Raw genomic sequence first — 16,785 nt, 5'->3', positions numbered from 1 at the left:
TTGATGAGCGGTATATATATATTAACACAGCCAAAGACAACGTCATAAAGCAGATAGAAATGTATCACTTCATTATTCACGTCTATAATGAAGTGTAAAGAAAAGGTGTTACATTTGTAAAGGTGATAGTTACAACTAAAATTAATCTGAAAATAAGAGGGTAAATAAATGAAAAGAATAGACAAGGTGTTTTGATGAAATATTCTTTCTAATATATTCTTTCTAATATATTCTTCAAAGTGTAATATATCAGATGAAATAGTCTTCAAAGTATAATTTGCACTCGATTATTTAAAGTTCATCTCACATTTAAAATAAATAGTCAACATTATATGGTCTTCCATGGCCACGGCCATGGCCATGGAAGACCGGGCCATGGCCATGGAAGATCCATGGCCATGGCCACATCTCCAGGTGGCCATGGGTCTTCAAATAGTTATTTGAAATGTTTTCGTCCGGAAAGACCGGGCCATGGCCATGGAAGATCCATGGCCATGGCCACATCTCCAGGTGGCCATGGGTCTTCAAATAGTTATTTGAAATGTTTTCGTCAGTTTAACGAGGAAGGCTTCCTGAAAGAATTTCTTGCTTAACACATCTGGATAACAAGTTATGCCTAATGAAAGTTGCGTATTACTCTTAGGTCTTAACACCTGTGCAGTTGAAGTATGCGAAACTACCTGGAATAACCTATCAAAGCTTTGTCAGTCCGAGGGTAAAGATTCAAAACTAACCAACTAACCTAAATTAATCTTTCTCTCTTCAACCCAATTATGTTGGGTGAAACCAGTTTTAATATCATTGAACATTTTTTTGATGTTTTTGAATAGCGAAGTCCTAGACAAAATGAAGCATGAAAATATTTTAGTAGTTACTCAATAAAGTAATGCAAGCATTGCAGTTGCTAAGAATTTCATCATATAATGAATATTCTCTGCTATCCTGCTTTGCTCGTAGCAGCCTACAACTATACATACGTATTTGAATATTTTATGTCCATTTAAAAGTTTTGCCTAATTAGAAAATTATCTTAAATGAAATGGTACAAATTTATCGATTTTGTCGATATACACAATGGCTAAGTTGATTTTCCATTTTATCTTGTAGCCAGTGAGGGCAATGAAATGTAGTTTCATCATGATCATGTTCCTTCATCTCGTCGAGAGTTGTACTAAGAAAAGAATTAAACATTGTGGAAGTGTTATTCAGCAGGAATGCTAAAATAAAGAAACATGCATCTTGGTAATCGCTTGTAAAAAGTTAAAGGCGATCAACAAAGTGACAAACATTCAATGTGAGCGCAAGGCATTCGTATAAGCAGTTTGGCCACTTAAATTTGATGAATTTACTTTTAAATCAAATGTCACTTTTAATCAAACAAGAAGGTTTAAAAACACAACAAAAGAATATTGTTGGGTTTGACCTCACCTGTTTGAAGTAAGCTTACAATATTAAAGCATCAAAAACCAATATAGCCTCAATCAGCACTCAATAACATTGTTTGAAGAAAACAATTAAGTTTCAAGGTGCGACGAGGCGTTGTATTTGTAACTTTCTCAATACAAACGTTACTTTTACGTATTATAACATCAATTTTTGCATATTATTTTTTGTCAAAGGTAAAACATGAAGAACAACTTTAACAGTTGAAGCATTGTGTGTCACAAGCGTTTGAACAATGGAATTAAACGTAATAATGGCGACAATAACAAGGCAAGTTTTCTAAGAAAGTCAACTGATAAATTTAGTTTCCGTATTGATAGCAAATTAGCGAAGTGAACTTGTTCATTATTCTGGTAATTCATGAAAACAAATAAAATTTTTCAACTCATCGAATTCAATGTCATTAGACATTTTTGCCTGGTATTGGAAGTAACCGTTGTATTTTTGATAGGAAGCAAAATAGAATTGTCATTAAATAGAGAGGAATTTATATTTTACGTTGGTTGTTTTTGAAAACGTCTACTAATCCCCATGGATGCCATGGTCCCCAACCGACTGACAAGAATACAAGTTCAAGAAAAATTTAAGAAGAACTTTCAAGCTCTCTGCGCAAGATGCCCACAACTGGTAAACGAAATTGTTGTTCGGAAAATCGTAAATGTTTCAAATAACTTTCGGCTTTAAATCGTGAGTGTAAATGATAGCTTAGCTGACTACTCGCAGTAAATGCCAAGTTAAAGAGCATATTTTATCTTAAGCAAGCCATCAGCATTCGAACTTCAGTTTTATTAGCATTTTTCTAAAGTCAGCTTTCAACACTCTTCCGTAACTTAAACCTAAGAGCAATGTTATGTCGTATTGTTTAGCCGGTGGAGGTTTATTTCAGTCCACTAACCAATAAACGTATTACACGTTTTAGTGACTTTCCCTACTTGATGATTTTTTGTGTCTTTTTTGTAGATTCCAGAGATTTTTAAAACAATTTGCAATTGGTGAAATTAAATTGTATAGGCTACTTCGAACCTTCAAAACAAAGCTTGGACAAAGAAATTTTGGCTGTTGGCGAACAAAATGTTGTTCTACTTTGAAACATGTACCGTATGTTTTAAACACCCGTGGTAGCTTCACTAGCCTATAGCCATATTTGTCAATTTTGTTACCAACAGCAACAAGTTTCATAACCAAAAACTTCAACTCTATGCAAAATCTTGCCTAAAATTTCAAGGTTGTAGAGTTGTAGACAGTTTACAAAAATGGCAATAAAATAACTGATGGTTATAACCAAAACTCTGTAGCCTATTGTCCAGCTACTTTGAGTGGCAACTCGACTAGATGCGGTTTCTCACATTAGCTGCTACTGCGGTCAACTAATCTCATTATAAGCGAAAGACCTAATAGAAACAAAATATCGCATCTGATAAACATTAATCACGCTATCTCTTAACCCAGTGGCCTACGTATACATTGTAAAAAAGGCAAAACAGCAGTTAATTATCTATTTCTGCTGTTTGATTTTTGTTAATCTAAAAATGCAGCAGATTCATTTTTGCATAGCAAACATAGCAATGATTTCTGCATAGCATTTCTGCAAATCAGCAATTTCTAACAACGTTAACGCTGTCCGCTGTATTTTATTGCCCGGTGTCTGCCTGTTAGTGCTTTAATTAATATGTAATAGAGTTATCACCCGACACAATTTAATGGATTCTGGAACGCGTTTGAGCGTGCTTAGTTTCATTGTCTTGCTCGACTCTTCCCACGAAGCGCTGGTACACCAAATCATTGTGTTGTTGATGTATTAACATGTTTCTAAAAAGGTTGTTTTATAATAATAAACACAGCATTTGTTAGATAACGCTATACTACGCTAATTTATTGAAATTTTTTTTCGTCTCTAAGAAATCGTAATGTCGATTGGCATTTTATTGAGTACGTAACTCTGTGAAACTGTGTAATAAGCAGAATGCAATGAGATGTTCGAGTAGGCCTATCTTTGTCATCGTCTAGCTTTTTTATGCTTGGTATAATCGTGAACGGCATATTGGTCTTCTTGCTAGCTTCAACAGATTGGTTTAACCTATTTAAGATTGAGATAGGAAGGCTTCAAAAAAATTAAATCGCCCAACTGAAAACATTCAAAAGTTTTCCAAATTCGAATTTCTGTGTTCAGCAAAGTGTACGTTACATTTCAAGCAATGCTTTCCGACACTGGCGTGATAGGCAGGGGCGCCGGAAGCGGGGGGGGCAGATGCCCCCCTGCCCTCAAATTTTCTGCAGATGGAGGGGCAGGGGGGGGCAATGGTGCCCTTTTAAAGTCATGTAGGCTAAGCTACTGCACATTTTGCAATATAACAATTTCTGCTATTCGCTTTTAGCCTAATTGTAATCTTTCATTTTTGCCTCAAAATAATATTTACGGCACAAAATTTTGTAACACAGTACAGGCCTTAAAACTCGTTTTGTTTTCGGCAACAATCGTGGCCTACCGGGAGCTTCTTCTCGGCGGCCAAATCTGCGTGCTTGGAGGCCAAAATACAAAATAAAAATAACGACAGCACAAGTAAATAGAACTACACTTGCAACAATGCTAAAATGATCACTTAGCGTTGTTGAAGTCTGGGTCTGGGCGACGTCCTACAATAGAATCGTTGCACCACGCAATAACTGCTCTATCGGGATTGCAATCCAGTACTGCGGGACCATCTAACGACACTTGCACAAGTGTCTCCAACGTGGCTGATTTTAAAGAAGTTCGCCACTCCCCTAGAATTGTTTTTAGCAACGAAAACAACGTTCGACATGTGTTGACGATGACGGCAAGGTAATAAAATAAGAATTTCCATTGTGTGAAGGACATTACCGGTACCGTACTAAAAGAAGCATAATTTTTGCAAAATATGATCAAAAAATGTTTTTCCCTTGGGATGTCAACTAACCTAGTTCTCCTTTTTAACAACGATTCAATGTCTGACAACATCGAATCGACATAAAAACGACAATATTGCCAGCCAATGTAAACTAGCACTTCAGATTAAGACTTTGTTAAAAGAAACGTCGGGAATTACAAACAAGACTTACAGCGCTGGTGATCGCAGATGGGTATATTCCATCAATAACAAATATTCCCGCACAATGCAACAGTGGCGATTATGACGCGCTGACCTAATTCTGCGTCACTCTTTGATACTACATATTTTCGATAGTTAATCCACGATCATTCTATTGTGAAATTAAATAATTGGCTAGAAGTGACCGGCGGCCAATCTTGGCCGATTGAGGAGGTAGCACCGGCGATCATTCAAGCACTATTTAGCGGCCATGGCCACAGGCTGCTTTAAGGCTTGACAGTAGGTTATATCATTATAACATAGCATGATGCCCTTCTTTGTATACCGGACACTTGTAGGCTATCATTACTCAATAAATAGTGAGCTGATAGATAAGCATTATCGCTATATCTTATCTTAAAACTTGAAAAAAAATTGGCCTTTTAGTAAACAAAAATGCCCTGTTTTCGTAATCTTGCCCCCCCCCCAGTCAAAAATCGTTTCGGCGCCTCTGGTGATAGGCTATGAATAAAACTAAGTAAAGGCTACTAGCCTACTACAAAAAAAAGTATATAACTTATAGAATCATTCTTGTTATCTTGCACGTTATCCATTCATTCGCTAATTTTCGTTCACTTGTTTTTTAATCATTTCAAAAAACAGCACAGGACTGTGCAGTTATAAATTTTACTTCAAATGCCAAAATACATCTTTGATCAAGTAAGGTGCTCACATACTCGTTTAAAATTTATGCAAATTATGCGTGACATTGCCCGACCATGGCTCGACTAAGCAAACATGAAACCGACCACAACAGTAACTTGCATATTGTGTTGTCGCATGTATTCTATGCACGTCGGTGTTAACGATTCCTGATCGTAATCGTAAAAGAATCTCCATTTTGCGGAAATTGTTACTCGTAAAGTGTTTTGTGACGCGCTAAAATCCATAAGTTTTTTGTTCTTCAGAGGTGAGAAGATTTTAGTACAAGTTCAAATAAAAGGTTTTATTTTCTAAAAAAATTTTAAAACCGATGTGAACGAGAAAAAGAGAAGGAATTAAGAAAACTAAGTCACAATGGCCAAAACAAATATTTTGGAGGCTAATAAAATGTTATTGGGCAGTACATTAAAAGAACACAGAATTTAATACTTTCAAATGCAAACAATATGAGTAGGATATAATATGAGTAACAATATGAGTAGGCCTATCAATGTAGGTCATGACTGCGGATTTATAAGGCAAGTTTATTGTATACGCTTGTTTACAACCTGTTTATAGGAAGTCTATTTGTTTATTGCAGGGAAAGAGTAATGACGCCTTGGATGATAGCTTGACAAGTCTTCAGTGGCTGTGGAATCTTAATGTTAACATTAATAATCCGATGGAGCAGAAAGGAAAGAATGGACCACTACATAGAAACGGAGGCATACTTCCACCGTTTCCAAAGAACTTCATCGAAAGCATAGATTGCAATTCAACAAAGCAGACAATGAACTCCCTTCAGGGATTGGGATCTCAAATAAAGGTTGAACTTGGAAATAAGGGAAATAACGTTCACTCAATAAAACAGCCTTTGGTTAAACCTACCGGTCAATCGACAAGCGGGACATCGCGAGTCTTGTCAAGAAACGGACGGAAGACTTCTGCTCATGTCATAGGAAGACCCACTCCGCCTCCTAAGGTTTCCGAGCCTGATCGAACGTACTCTTTGTCTGCTGGAGCCATCAACATCCATCGACGTGCTACAACAAATCAGACTCACGCTAATCCTCAAACAGTTGGAAAACTAGAGCTGACTGCACACCCAACTGGTCTTTTGGAAACCGCTTCAAACGACTCAAAAAATGCTGATGTTGCAAGCGTTAATCTGGATTCACCATCGACCACAATCTTACCACAAATCCAAAGTCTGAACCTTGAATTTCAGGACAACAACGAGTCTTTGTTATCGGAAGCTTCGACGTCTCGCCACTACTCCTTTTCTCCAAGGGAGGCGACGCTAGACATCCTTCCTGGCCAAGTCGATTACAAGAACAACCCATACGTCAAACCAGCCTTCTCGTTCACCACGCTGATATGCATGGCTTTGCAAAACTGTAAACGTCATCGAATGACTTTTCCTGCTATTTGCAAATGGATCACTGACAACTTCATGTACTATCGCTATGCGGACGCCGGTTGGCAGGTGCGTAAAGGTTGTGATAAAACTTGTTACATTTTTGTTTCTGTACTACATGCACGGACAAAGCTGGCTGAAAAATACAGCCCACACTTGGTCACTTATCATGTAAGCGTATCTTGTCGCTTGTGGGAACCACGTCATCACAAACAATGTTTTACGATAGTGCGCGATCCAAAAACAGATCGACAATGCTGCAAGCTCAAGCACCTACACGCTAACTCAACTTCGAAATAGCTCTGTTACAATTGACTATTCAGTTTTCCTGAAAGCAAGTTATTACTGAAGTAGTTGAACTCATGAAAGTTTGGATTTGTTTGCGCCATTGAAAAAGTAGCCTACGATTCGGATAAATTTATTTGTTAAACTACAGCTGCATAAATATAAGGTTAACTTTTAAAGATGAGTTTGTTTGAATAAAACTTGTTCTTAAGTAAACTACTGAGTTTCAAAAATAGCGCTCTACCATTTTATTGAAAGAGTGGATTTTGCATAGTAACTTTATTTCGGTAAAGTTTCACTCACTTAAAAATAGCGTCACCATAGTTACCCTGTTGGCAGGCACGGATCTAGGAGTTTTTTTTGGGGGGGGCCAGAAAATTTGAAAATGAATTAAAAAGTAATAAAGATAAAACAGATATGAACAATCAGTGGCGTAGCCAGGAATTTGGGGGGTTTTGACGGCCGGCGAGCGAAGCCCGACGGCGTTGTTTTAGAGACATAGAGACTGAAAGCATCATTCTCAATATCGTGACGTCACACGCGTGCCAAAGGGGGGGTTGTAAGTCCGCTGTGGGACTAATATCAACTGTTTAGAAGCATATCAAACCATTCAACAATTTCTCACAAAATTTCGGGGGGGGCCCGGGCCCCCCCCCATAAATCCGCGCCTGCCTGTTGGTGTTGTGAAAGAAGTTAAAGAGCGAAAAGCGCAAGTCCCAGTAGCAAATCCACAAAAAGAAACATTACTAATAGGATCAAAATTAGTTTCTAGTTCACTAAAAACCTTATCAGCCTGTTTCACCTTAATTGGATCATCAGAAGGAACTTATCCAAATAAAATCGAAATAGAATCAATAATAGGATCTGTAGATCATGTTACTTTTAAGATTTATCGATGCATGGATTTTATTAACATCGTTTGGTACGATGTTGGTATCCGCGTAGAAATTTCAGGTCAAGAGATAGATTATAATAAATAAACCTTTCCAGTCATCAAGTTAGTCCTTTTAAATCAATTAAAACGTTGAATTAAAAAGAAGCGATTTTCTGATTTAGTTATCACAGTGTGAATAGACGACTCTACACAAGACAACAGTAGCCGATTAAAATATAAATAATATTCCAACAATGGATGCAGTCTTTTATTGAAACACTGTGTGATCACATCTAAAGCAAAGCTGCTCTATTCAAGAAAAAACACACTTTCCATGTTTGTTCAACGTCGCATTTTATTGAGTTTATGTCATCAGCGTATGGCTGATCCTACTGACACAGCACGAACAGACAGTTATGTTGTACATGTTCATACTTGTCAAATCGAAGCGTAAAGACAAAATGCCTGGAATGTAGGCTATGGTTATGGTGCTAAACTTTTCATTACTTGTCTTCGACACGGCTAACTTTTCATTAAAATGTAACTCTTTACAAATGCGTTTTTGCCAAATTCTACAAACGGCGTTTAGTGAGGCCATAAATGCTTTAAAACTTGGGTAACGACACAATTAACTGTTTGGCAAATGCAATTGTAAATCAAAATGACAGTTCCCAGGAAAAAGAAACAGTTCAATGGCAACATTTGATCATTTCTGTTTACTTTCCACTTTGGTTTAATTGTTTAGCGCAGTAGACTACAAACGTCCCCTGAAATTGAACCGATGAAAAGGTATCAAGTTCGTGAAAATTCCGCCAAGCATCTCAATTCTAAATAGTTATCCATCCGGCCAATGCGGCTTATATAAAGATCAATGAAGGACAGATTGCAGCTGAATGAGACAATAAAGTTCTTTCGGTTGGAAATATTTTGAAAATTAAAGTGCAGTACTGCGAAGAAGTAAACCATTTGTAAACATGCTGTATTTGCTACTTATTCCCAAACGTATGTAAACCACCCCTTTTCAAAATAAAATGTGGTTTTGTAGGGGTTTCTGGTGATTAAGATTAGAGTATAGTAACACTAGCCAAATATGTAGTCCACTGATAGACTGCATTTGATACCGTATAAGGCTACGCTTGGGCCAAGGAAGCTACGATACGCTTGCAGTGGGAGATCCAAAGAGGAGCAATCGCTCTCCCCCCCTTAAAACACAAAAAGCTAACTTTATTCACGGTGTATTTACAAAGTCGAATTAATGTAGATCTACAAATTATTATGTTTTGTTAAAATTGTCCATTCTAAGGCGACCTGCTCCATCAGCCCTTCGCAGTTTTGACTTGCAGTTTCATAGTTACAGCAGGAAGTTATTTAAACAAACTTGCTTGCTAAACTACTGTATGAAAACGTAAAAGCATAGTAGGCTGTAGTGGCTGCACAGCGATGTTCAACATAATGGAATTTTCCCCGAAAATTAAGTTTGCCAGACAGTCAGCTTCTGATCTCTATGAAAGAAAACGCGCAGTCAAACTTTGGTAGTACCGGTTGTTTGCTCACGTGACAATTTGATTTTGACTTGCAGTGGGAGTTCTGTAAATCTTGTCAAGTGCAACTTAAGTGGCTGCGCGATTCATTATGTGAAAGTACTCAATCTTTGAGAGTTTACAAACAAAGAATCCTTTGAATATGTGAGCTTTAGAAGACATTTTTGAAGAGTTAAGAACTTTGAAAAGCTAGCGGGCGTACGAAAATCAATACAGCTTGAATGAAATCGGCATAATATGATGTTTGATAATTTCATGACAATACAATTCAACACCATAGGTTTCCTAGAAATTCAAAAATTCAAAGCCCACTTCTTTTAAACCTTTAGGTATTTGACTGCAATACACCTAAATTTCTGTTTGTTCTGTAGGTAAAAATTGCCATCACTTGGCTATCTAACTTTTACATGGATTGCACTGGTATACAAACATTGAATATATTAATAATATTCAGTGCTGTGGTCCACATTTACTTATGTTTGCTTACGAATGTTTGAAACTGGTTCAAACGTGACATAGTTACGAAACGGAATGCACATTCACAACGGTTTTGTTTTCGAATGTCAAACTGCTATAAAGATAAATAGCATCGTGTATGTCACACTGCACATCCGTTTAGATACTTTTGTTTGGATCATTGATAAATTTCAGGAAAGTCGTTTTATGAAAAGTTTTTCACGAAGTTTCCAGTGGATTTGCACAGTGACTCGTCGTATCGTATCAAATCAGTTTATTTTGATGTGATCTGAACAGCTATTGGGCAAATTGTAAACCTAGTGTATGTTTAATGCCTGCTGAAAAAGATGAACACCAAAAAAAGAGTCACCGTACGCCACTGAAAGTTTCATCTTGCCATAAACATGACTTATTTTATGAGTTAAACTTCCAAGACCAACAATATGTAGCCTATGAACTTTCTGCACAACCCAGATTGGCAAATATGATCGATTGCCGTTTTAGTTGATTTCTTTAAATTTATTAATTAGTATGAAGTTCTATGTAAGGGTAAACCATGGGTAAACCTTTCAGTTTTGCAAACTGCTGAAAAAGATTTATTTGCCTGGTAATGACTGAATAAAAGAATTCGACTCATGGCGCCGTTCTTTGACAGCAATGTGACTTTGCATTTGTGGCATTCCTATTGGCATTGAATTCAACAGTGGCGACCACGGAAGACCAAAAAACATGATTTTAGATTAAAAAAAGATAATGATGATCTTTGTCTCTCATATAATATAGGCCTACATCGTATTTGAAGACACAAAATTGACACCTAAGACGCCACGTTTGCACGCTTTCGAACATAATTAATCAAATCATATAGTATTTCACTTCGCTTGGAAGCTCAAAACCCGACTTGTTTTGTGAAATAGAAACCAAACAAAGATTGTTATGCCATAAACGTCTTCTTACTACGCGAAGTGAGCAGCTTGTGAATCAATATTCCATCGATACAATGTCGTTTGATGTAAAATTGATCAAAATATGGCTGTGTGCTATCAGAAATAGCTTTCCTACCATGACAAAAGGAAGGATTGAATGACATCCTATGCTTTGTTCATCAAGCTCAGCTAAAAGACGATCTTCCGACATGGCGTCCCTCAGCGAAATGTCAAAGCGTGGTTAAAGCTTTGTTTGTGCAAGTGGTGTTGTTGTAGCCTATGCATTCACTAAATTCTTTCAGAAAAAATCTATTGCGCATTGTTTTTGCTTTTGTTGTGATATTGGCCATATAGAATAAATCAACACAACGGAATGTAGAATTAGTTTGATTGAATGCATGAGTGTGCAACCCTCAGCATGCAGATGAAACTGCAAAGTACACGAAGAAATAGGGAATTTAGTTGTCGTCTGATCAACTCCAATCCTTTTACTTTTATGCAGACTAGTACAGTGCGTCATCAACCAAAGTTTAGTGGGTTTTCCGATGTAACAATGACACTGGGTCCACTAAAACAAAACACGCAACTGAAGTCGTTTTGTTTTTTTTTGTACCATGACTTTTAGGTGGAGAAAATCACTGTCTGTGTTATCTATCACCAACAAGGGCATTTTCTATGGAAACATCTACTGGAAGTTTGGTTTACAACGATTGAAGTGTCCTTTTCCTTTTGTAGCATTAGAATAGATGTAATGTGCATTGTGCAGAGTATGCTAGACAGTATATTATCCAGTATTTGTAATCCACCACTCCTGCTTGATGTCTCCTATTAGCCTAAGTAAATATTTCTTTTTTTGCAGAATTACGTCAAAATGAACCTCACACAAAGCAAATACTTTAGCAAGGTTCACAAAAAGAAGGATTCTTCGAGCAAAAGCTGCTTGTGGGAAATTAATCAAAGTTGCAATGTTAAATTACAAGATATCAATTTGCCTGTGTCAAGTGGTAAGATACAGTAGATAAGTTACACTTTTTTTAACTAATGCAGAATAACTTTTGTAATTCTTAATTTTGGATATAGTGCTCATTCACACAAGCATGTAAGCTGTCGCCGCATCTAGGCTGATACCGTCAGGACGTTTTTACATTGAAGCATGTCATTGAGTGTCTTGCCAAAGATGCAGGCGCTTGCTATTGATAGGCGTCGAGCAGACGCCCTTCCGAGTGTGGTGCAGGCCCGTAATTGCCGGGGGGGGGCTTGGGGGATGCCCCCCAAGCTCAAAGTAAAAACTCTGCCAGGCAAGCTACATTTGGTTTTCCAATTCCAAATGAGTAGACTACGGTAATCCCAGACCCAAGACTTTCTATATTTAATTTTTTTTGATTCTCATATGTCACTTTGTACAATTATCTTGCTTGTAATTTTGTAGTTGTTATGTACTGGTGGGGTAATAGTTATAGGGTTATTCCAGACAGATTGCACGATAATGATTTTTAAATTTGGGTGAGTTTTTTTGGCAAGGCATCTCAGGTAAAAGCAATTACAATGGAGTAAGATGCTGGTTTTGGAAATATTGTCCATGAATATCTCTTAAAAACAAATAAATTAACATTGGTATCAGCTTGGATAGCTGTCAGTGTTTTTTGACGTTTACTGCCGAATATTACACCCCAAAGGGGATAAATTGGTTTGGTGGAGACCTGTACCAGACAAAGTCATGAGGGTCATTCCTGACAAAGTTGTGTGTTAAAAATATTGCATCCAGTGGCGTAGCCAGGGGGGGGGTTGGGGATTACAACCCCCCCTTTGGCACGTGTGATGCTTTCAGTCTAAAAAGAAATTGCCTAATTTTAAGCAAAACTGCATTAAAAGAGCGAGTTTTGTCAATACCAAACATTCAAACATCTCAGCCAGGATTTAGCAACAATAAAACATAGAGACTTAGCTTTATTTCCGAAAATGCCGAAGAAAACATGATCTTATTCTTTTGCTATGCCACCGGACAGCACAATTTTACAGGAATATTCATACCCACATTTTTGTTGAAAATGCTCTCAGAATGCACCAAATTCAATGCAATTTTTCAAAATTTTCTGGGGGAGGCCCCCCAGACCCCCCGCCGCTGGGTCGTCAAAACCCCCCCTTTACAAATTTCTGGCTACGCCACTGATTGCATCTATTCTATTCTGCAATCATTTTGGCTGGAATTATCCCAATCATTCGAAATTACTGCTATCTAGCACCTTGTGACTTTACAACATATGCCATGCCTTTGCCCGAAAAACCGCAAATTAGACTAATTGCAACTACAAATGTTATGTGCATAGCCTTTTACTTCGCAACGGCTTTTGAGCCCCCCCAAGCTAAAATGTATAATTACGGGCCTGGTGTGGTGCAAGAGCTCTCACATCCCGATCCCGGGTACGCTGCAAAAAAGCTGTTGTCAATTTATTATGTTTAACACAATCATTAAAAAAAGTTTAATGTGTGATGTAAAACAAGTAAAATTATCCTAGGCAACAAAAACAGCAAAAACTTTTAGAAAATTGCTTGAAGTAAATAACTTTTTCTGTTTTTAGACACACCAACTCGACATAGTCCTCGTTTGGGACCGGTTTCAAATCAAATCTCCCCTGCGTCCAGCATTGCCATCTCGAACTTGCAATCGATGGTAACGCTAGACCCTGAAGATTCACTATCAATGGCAGGCAGAAAAAGAAAGCAAGCATCGCCGCAGAAGGTGGTTCGTCGGCGAAGCGAAAATGCAAAAAAGCGTCGAAATAACTCGAAATCGCCTGGTAACTCCAATTTGTTGCAAGAGGAGGCACCGGAGTTGGGATCTTTAAAAGGGGATTTTAACTGGAATTCCATTTTTGATGAGTTTTTTGGAACTTCGGAGGCAGAGTTAAGTGTAACTCCGACATCCCTTCCATCTAGACCGTCTACGCATGAAGGCATAGATAACCAAGACATTATTGGGCAATTTACTGAGGATGTAGTTTCTGGATCACTACTGGCGCATGATATGTTGATCCTTCCCGATGTTCCAGATCCAGGAGCAAATGATGAAAATCACACAGCAGCATCATTGTCATCACGTGAATTGAAAAGTAATTCCTCTTCTTGGAAACCTTCTGTTGACAATCAAAGTCATTCTTCTGTTTCAAATTCTCCTCGGGAAAAACCCAGCACATCCTTAAAACTTCCTCTCATTAAAAATAGCGATTTAGACGAATTCACAGCTGGCGATGACACAACAGAATTTGATTCAATACATGGCTTTTTGAAGGATGTCAGCGAACTTGATTTAACAATCACTGGACGCCAAATCGAACCACCAGCAGAATGGGTGCCTGTGTGTCCAGAACTTGATGCCATCCTTTGTGAAAAGCAAAACCATTTATTTGGAAATGCGTCCCCATCTTCCAGTGATATTGACGATCATATGTCCGCATCTGCATCCCCTCAGCTGAGGCCTGAGAAATGTTTGAGTCCACAGATGAGCCAGTCTCGTGGAAGAGCAGCAAGAATGCTGCGACAAAGTCCTCATCGATTAAGTAATTCTCCCCATCGTGACAAGTCCTTTCCTGGACATAGTCAGATTCTTAGAAGATCTTGACTAGTCATGTTGTCACTTCAAAGTTCTGTAAAATAGCCTATTTTCTTCAACTTTTTTGCGTTATGGCTGGCTTTGCCAGCTGAAGCAGCTTTCAGCGATTGTCAGTGTTATCAAGTGTTTCACATTTTTGACAGATATTGACCTTTAACTGCGCTTACAAAGAACAGTTTTTATACAGTGAATTGCAACTACCTGACCACCTCCTATAGTCAAGCAGTCCGGTTAGCGAGGCGAACTCGTTCATGGATATTTTTGAAAGTAGCTTGGTAGTTTTGACAAATATTCAAGACTGCAATGAAGTAGTTATGGTGGTACTGGGGTGGCCGCGTTATTGATGTGTTCGGAGCATCACTGTGGTCTCCTTTGTTGGTTTCCTTTTTTACACCATCAAATCAGCGTGAACAAAATGGAGTGATGCTGCCTTGAACCTGCTTTTCTGAAACGATCGCGTTGGTTACGTTTTGTAGGTTTTATGTATTAATGAACTCTTGAGGAGTTCAAGAGTTCAGCAAGGTTATTGGTGATTTGAAATAATTTTACGTAACGCGTTTCATCGACTTTTTACTTTCAAATGTTAACGCTTTTTATTCAAAATTTATCAAAAGCTAAGTGGTTGGGTTGTGTTTTTTGCAGCTCACTGTAAAAACAGCAACAAGGGCAAGGGATCGAGCGTAATTTTTCAATGTTATTATTTGACATCAATATCAAACGCATTTGAAGGTGTGAATAAATTTAGAATGCACAGATTCAGCTTGCAACAGAAGGGATTTGTCCGCTGGTGTAGGCTATATGAGATTCACCTTGTCTGTAGTCTATTCAGTAATCTTGATTTAAGACTTGAAGATGTTAGGCTATTCTATTTTTTAATATTTTTAGCGATTCTTCACTGATTGTAGAAGTTTTACGTTTTTTTTTATCTTCAAAGTATATTTTACTGTGTAGGCCATTCGTACATGAACTGTTATTGTGCCTTCAACGTTAAAAAATCGTTCTCATTCGAACTTGTATTCTACTTATGTTCACTGGCTTTTCTTCAATTATTGCAAATATGTCTTATTTCAACTTTGTATGGAAAGTAGCCTAGCTATTTGTCGTAACGACAAAGTAATAAAAACTGTTGTCTTTCTGATGTTAGCCTACATTATGTTTTTATAATTGCAGCTTTGCATATCTGTGAAAATTGCTTCACCGCTTATTTTTGTGATCTAGAAAGTTACCATTGCAGAATTTTATGCTTGGTAGCCTACATTTTTTTTTTCATAGAAACAGGCTACGTTTCTGGTAGGCCTAGTGGCTTGGACTGCTTTTATGTGCAAGGCTTTCTTCACATTTCATTTGAAACATCACTGCTTTGCAAGGCTACTGTTTGTAAAATTCAGAACATTGCATGAAGTTTAATAATCTATTTTATCGTTAGTTTAGTCATGCTGTGTCCGACGGAGCCTAAAGCCAACTGTCTGTTATACTAATGATAGAATTTATTTGAGAGACATTTTTTCCTGTAGTCTGGTGTGTTTCACAACTATTTCGCATCTACAGAATAAAAAATTAACAGATATTCGCAAAATGTTAATTTAGCTTTTTTAAATCTGAATCAGTGATTCACTTGTTTCCAATCAGAGATAGTCTACGTGAAAACGGTAACTGGTTTGATTTTAAAAATAAACACTGAAATCATTGTATTCAAAATAACTTTTCGGCATCGGTGGGATCGATAACAATAAATATCTGAAAAGTTGTGGAAAATAGAAAGAGGAAAATAAATTGTTAGTGGCCATAAAAAGGTCTAAAACTATTGATCGAAGTGAAGTCACAGCAGCCTGCATTGAAAATTGTCATGACGAAGCAACTCGTATTCTGACAACGTTGGTTTGCGTATTGAATTCTCCAGCAATTTCGAAGAATTATAAAATTGAGCTTGTAATGTATTTTATATTTTGCAAATATAATAGTATTAGCAGGCCTGCACAGTTCAGAAGGACTAAAAAGGGCCGTAGGCATTTTTCTCTACATAGAGCATCGTGCTGTTCATAATCATGAGAGAAATCAAGAGCTATAGTCGAGGGGCGCCACTTCGCAATCAAGGCTTGCACAATGCACAGATAATCTAATACTCCATGTTGCAGAAAAGGATAGGGCGGTTTAATTTATCCAACTCGGAAAAAATAAGCTACAAGCAACACTAGTTTCCGCTGATTAGAATCTCCGATTACTGATAAATTTCGCGCAAACTGGTTCTCGATTGACCAGTCCAGGAGTGTTCAATCTTTTTCTCAGGAGGGCCCCGATTTTGGACACCACTGGATTAAATAGTTAAAGTAGAGGGTCGCTAAAAAGATTCGCTGTTGGTGAATCGATAAATCTAAATAGCTATCAGGCCAAAGCTGCTTACATAAAGATCAATGAAGGACTTCATGCAACTGAATGAAGAATAAACATCTGGCAAAACTTTTGTTTAACGCCCTCTTCGCTTGG

The 16,785-nt window shown here is 37.6% G+C and overlaps 1 protein-coding gene across 1 annotated transcript; it reads left to right on the top strand.

The window, feature by feature from the left end:
• Positions 1-1,782: 1,782 nt before the first annotated feature.
• Positions 1,783-16,193, top strand: LOC145786792 (uncharacterized). The gene is made up of 4 exons (XM_082598536.1): positions 1,783-2,070; positions 5,794-6,678; positions 11,551-11,695; positions 13,271-16,193. The coding sequence occupies exons 1-4, from the start codon at positions 1,975-1,977 to the stop codon at positions 14,308-14,310; spliced, it is 2,166 nt and encodes a 721-aa protein (XP_082454662.1). The 5' UTR covers positions 1,783-1,974; the 3' UTR covers positions 14,311-16,193.
• The last annotated feature ends 592 nt before the right edge of the window (positions 16,194-16,785 follow it).

The sequence above is a fragment of the Aplidium turbinatum genome, chromosome 17, assembly GCF_918807975.1.
Source record: "Aplidium turbinatum chromosome 17, kaAplTurb1.1, whole genome shotgun sequence".
Taxonomy (NCBI): Eukaryota; Metazoa; Chordata; class Ascidiacea; order Aplousobranchia; family Polyclinidae; genus Aplidium; species Aplidium turbinatum.
The sequence above is the reverse complement of the archived record's forward strand: the minus strand, read 5'-3'. Positions and strand labels throughout refer to the sequence as shown.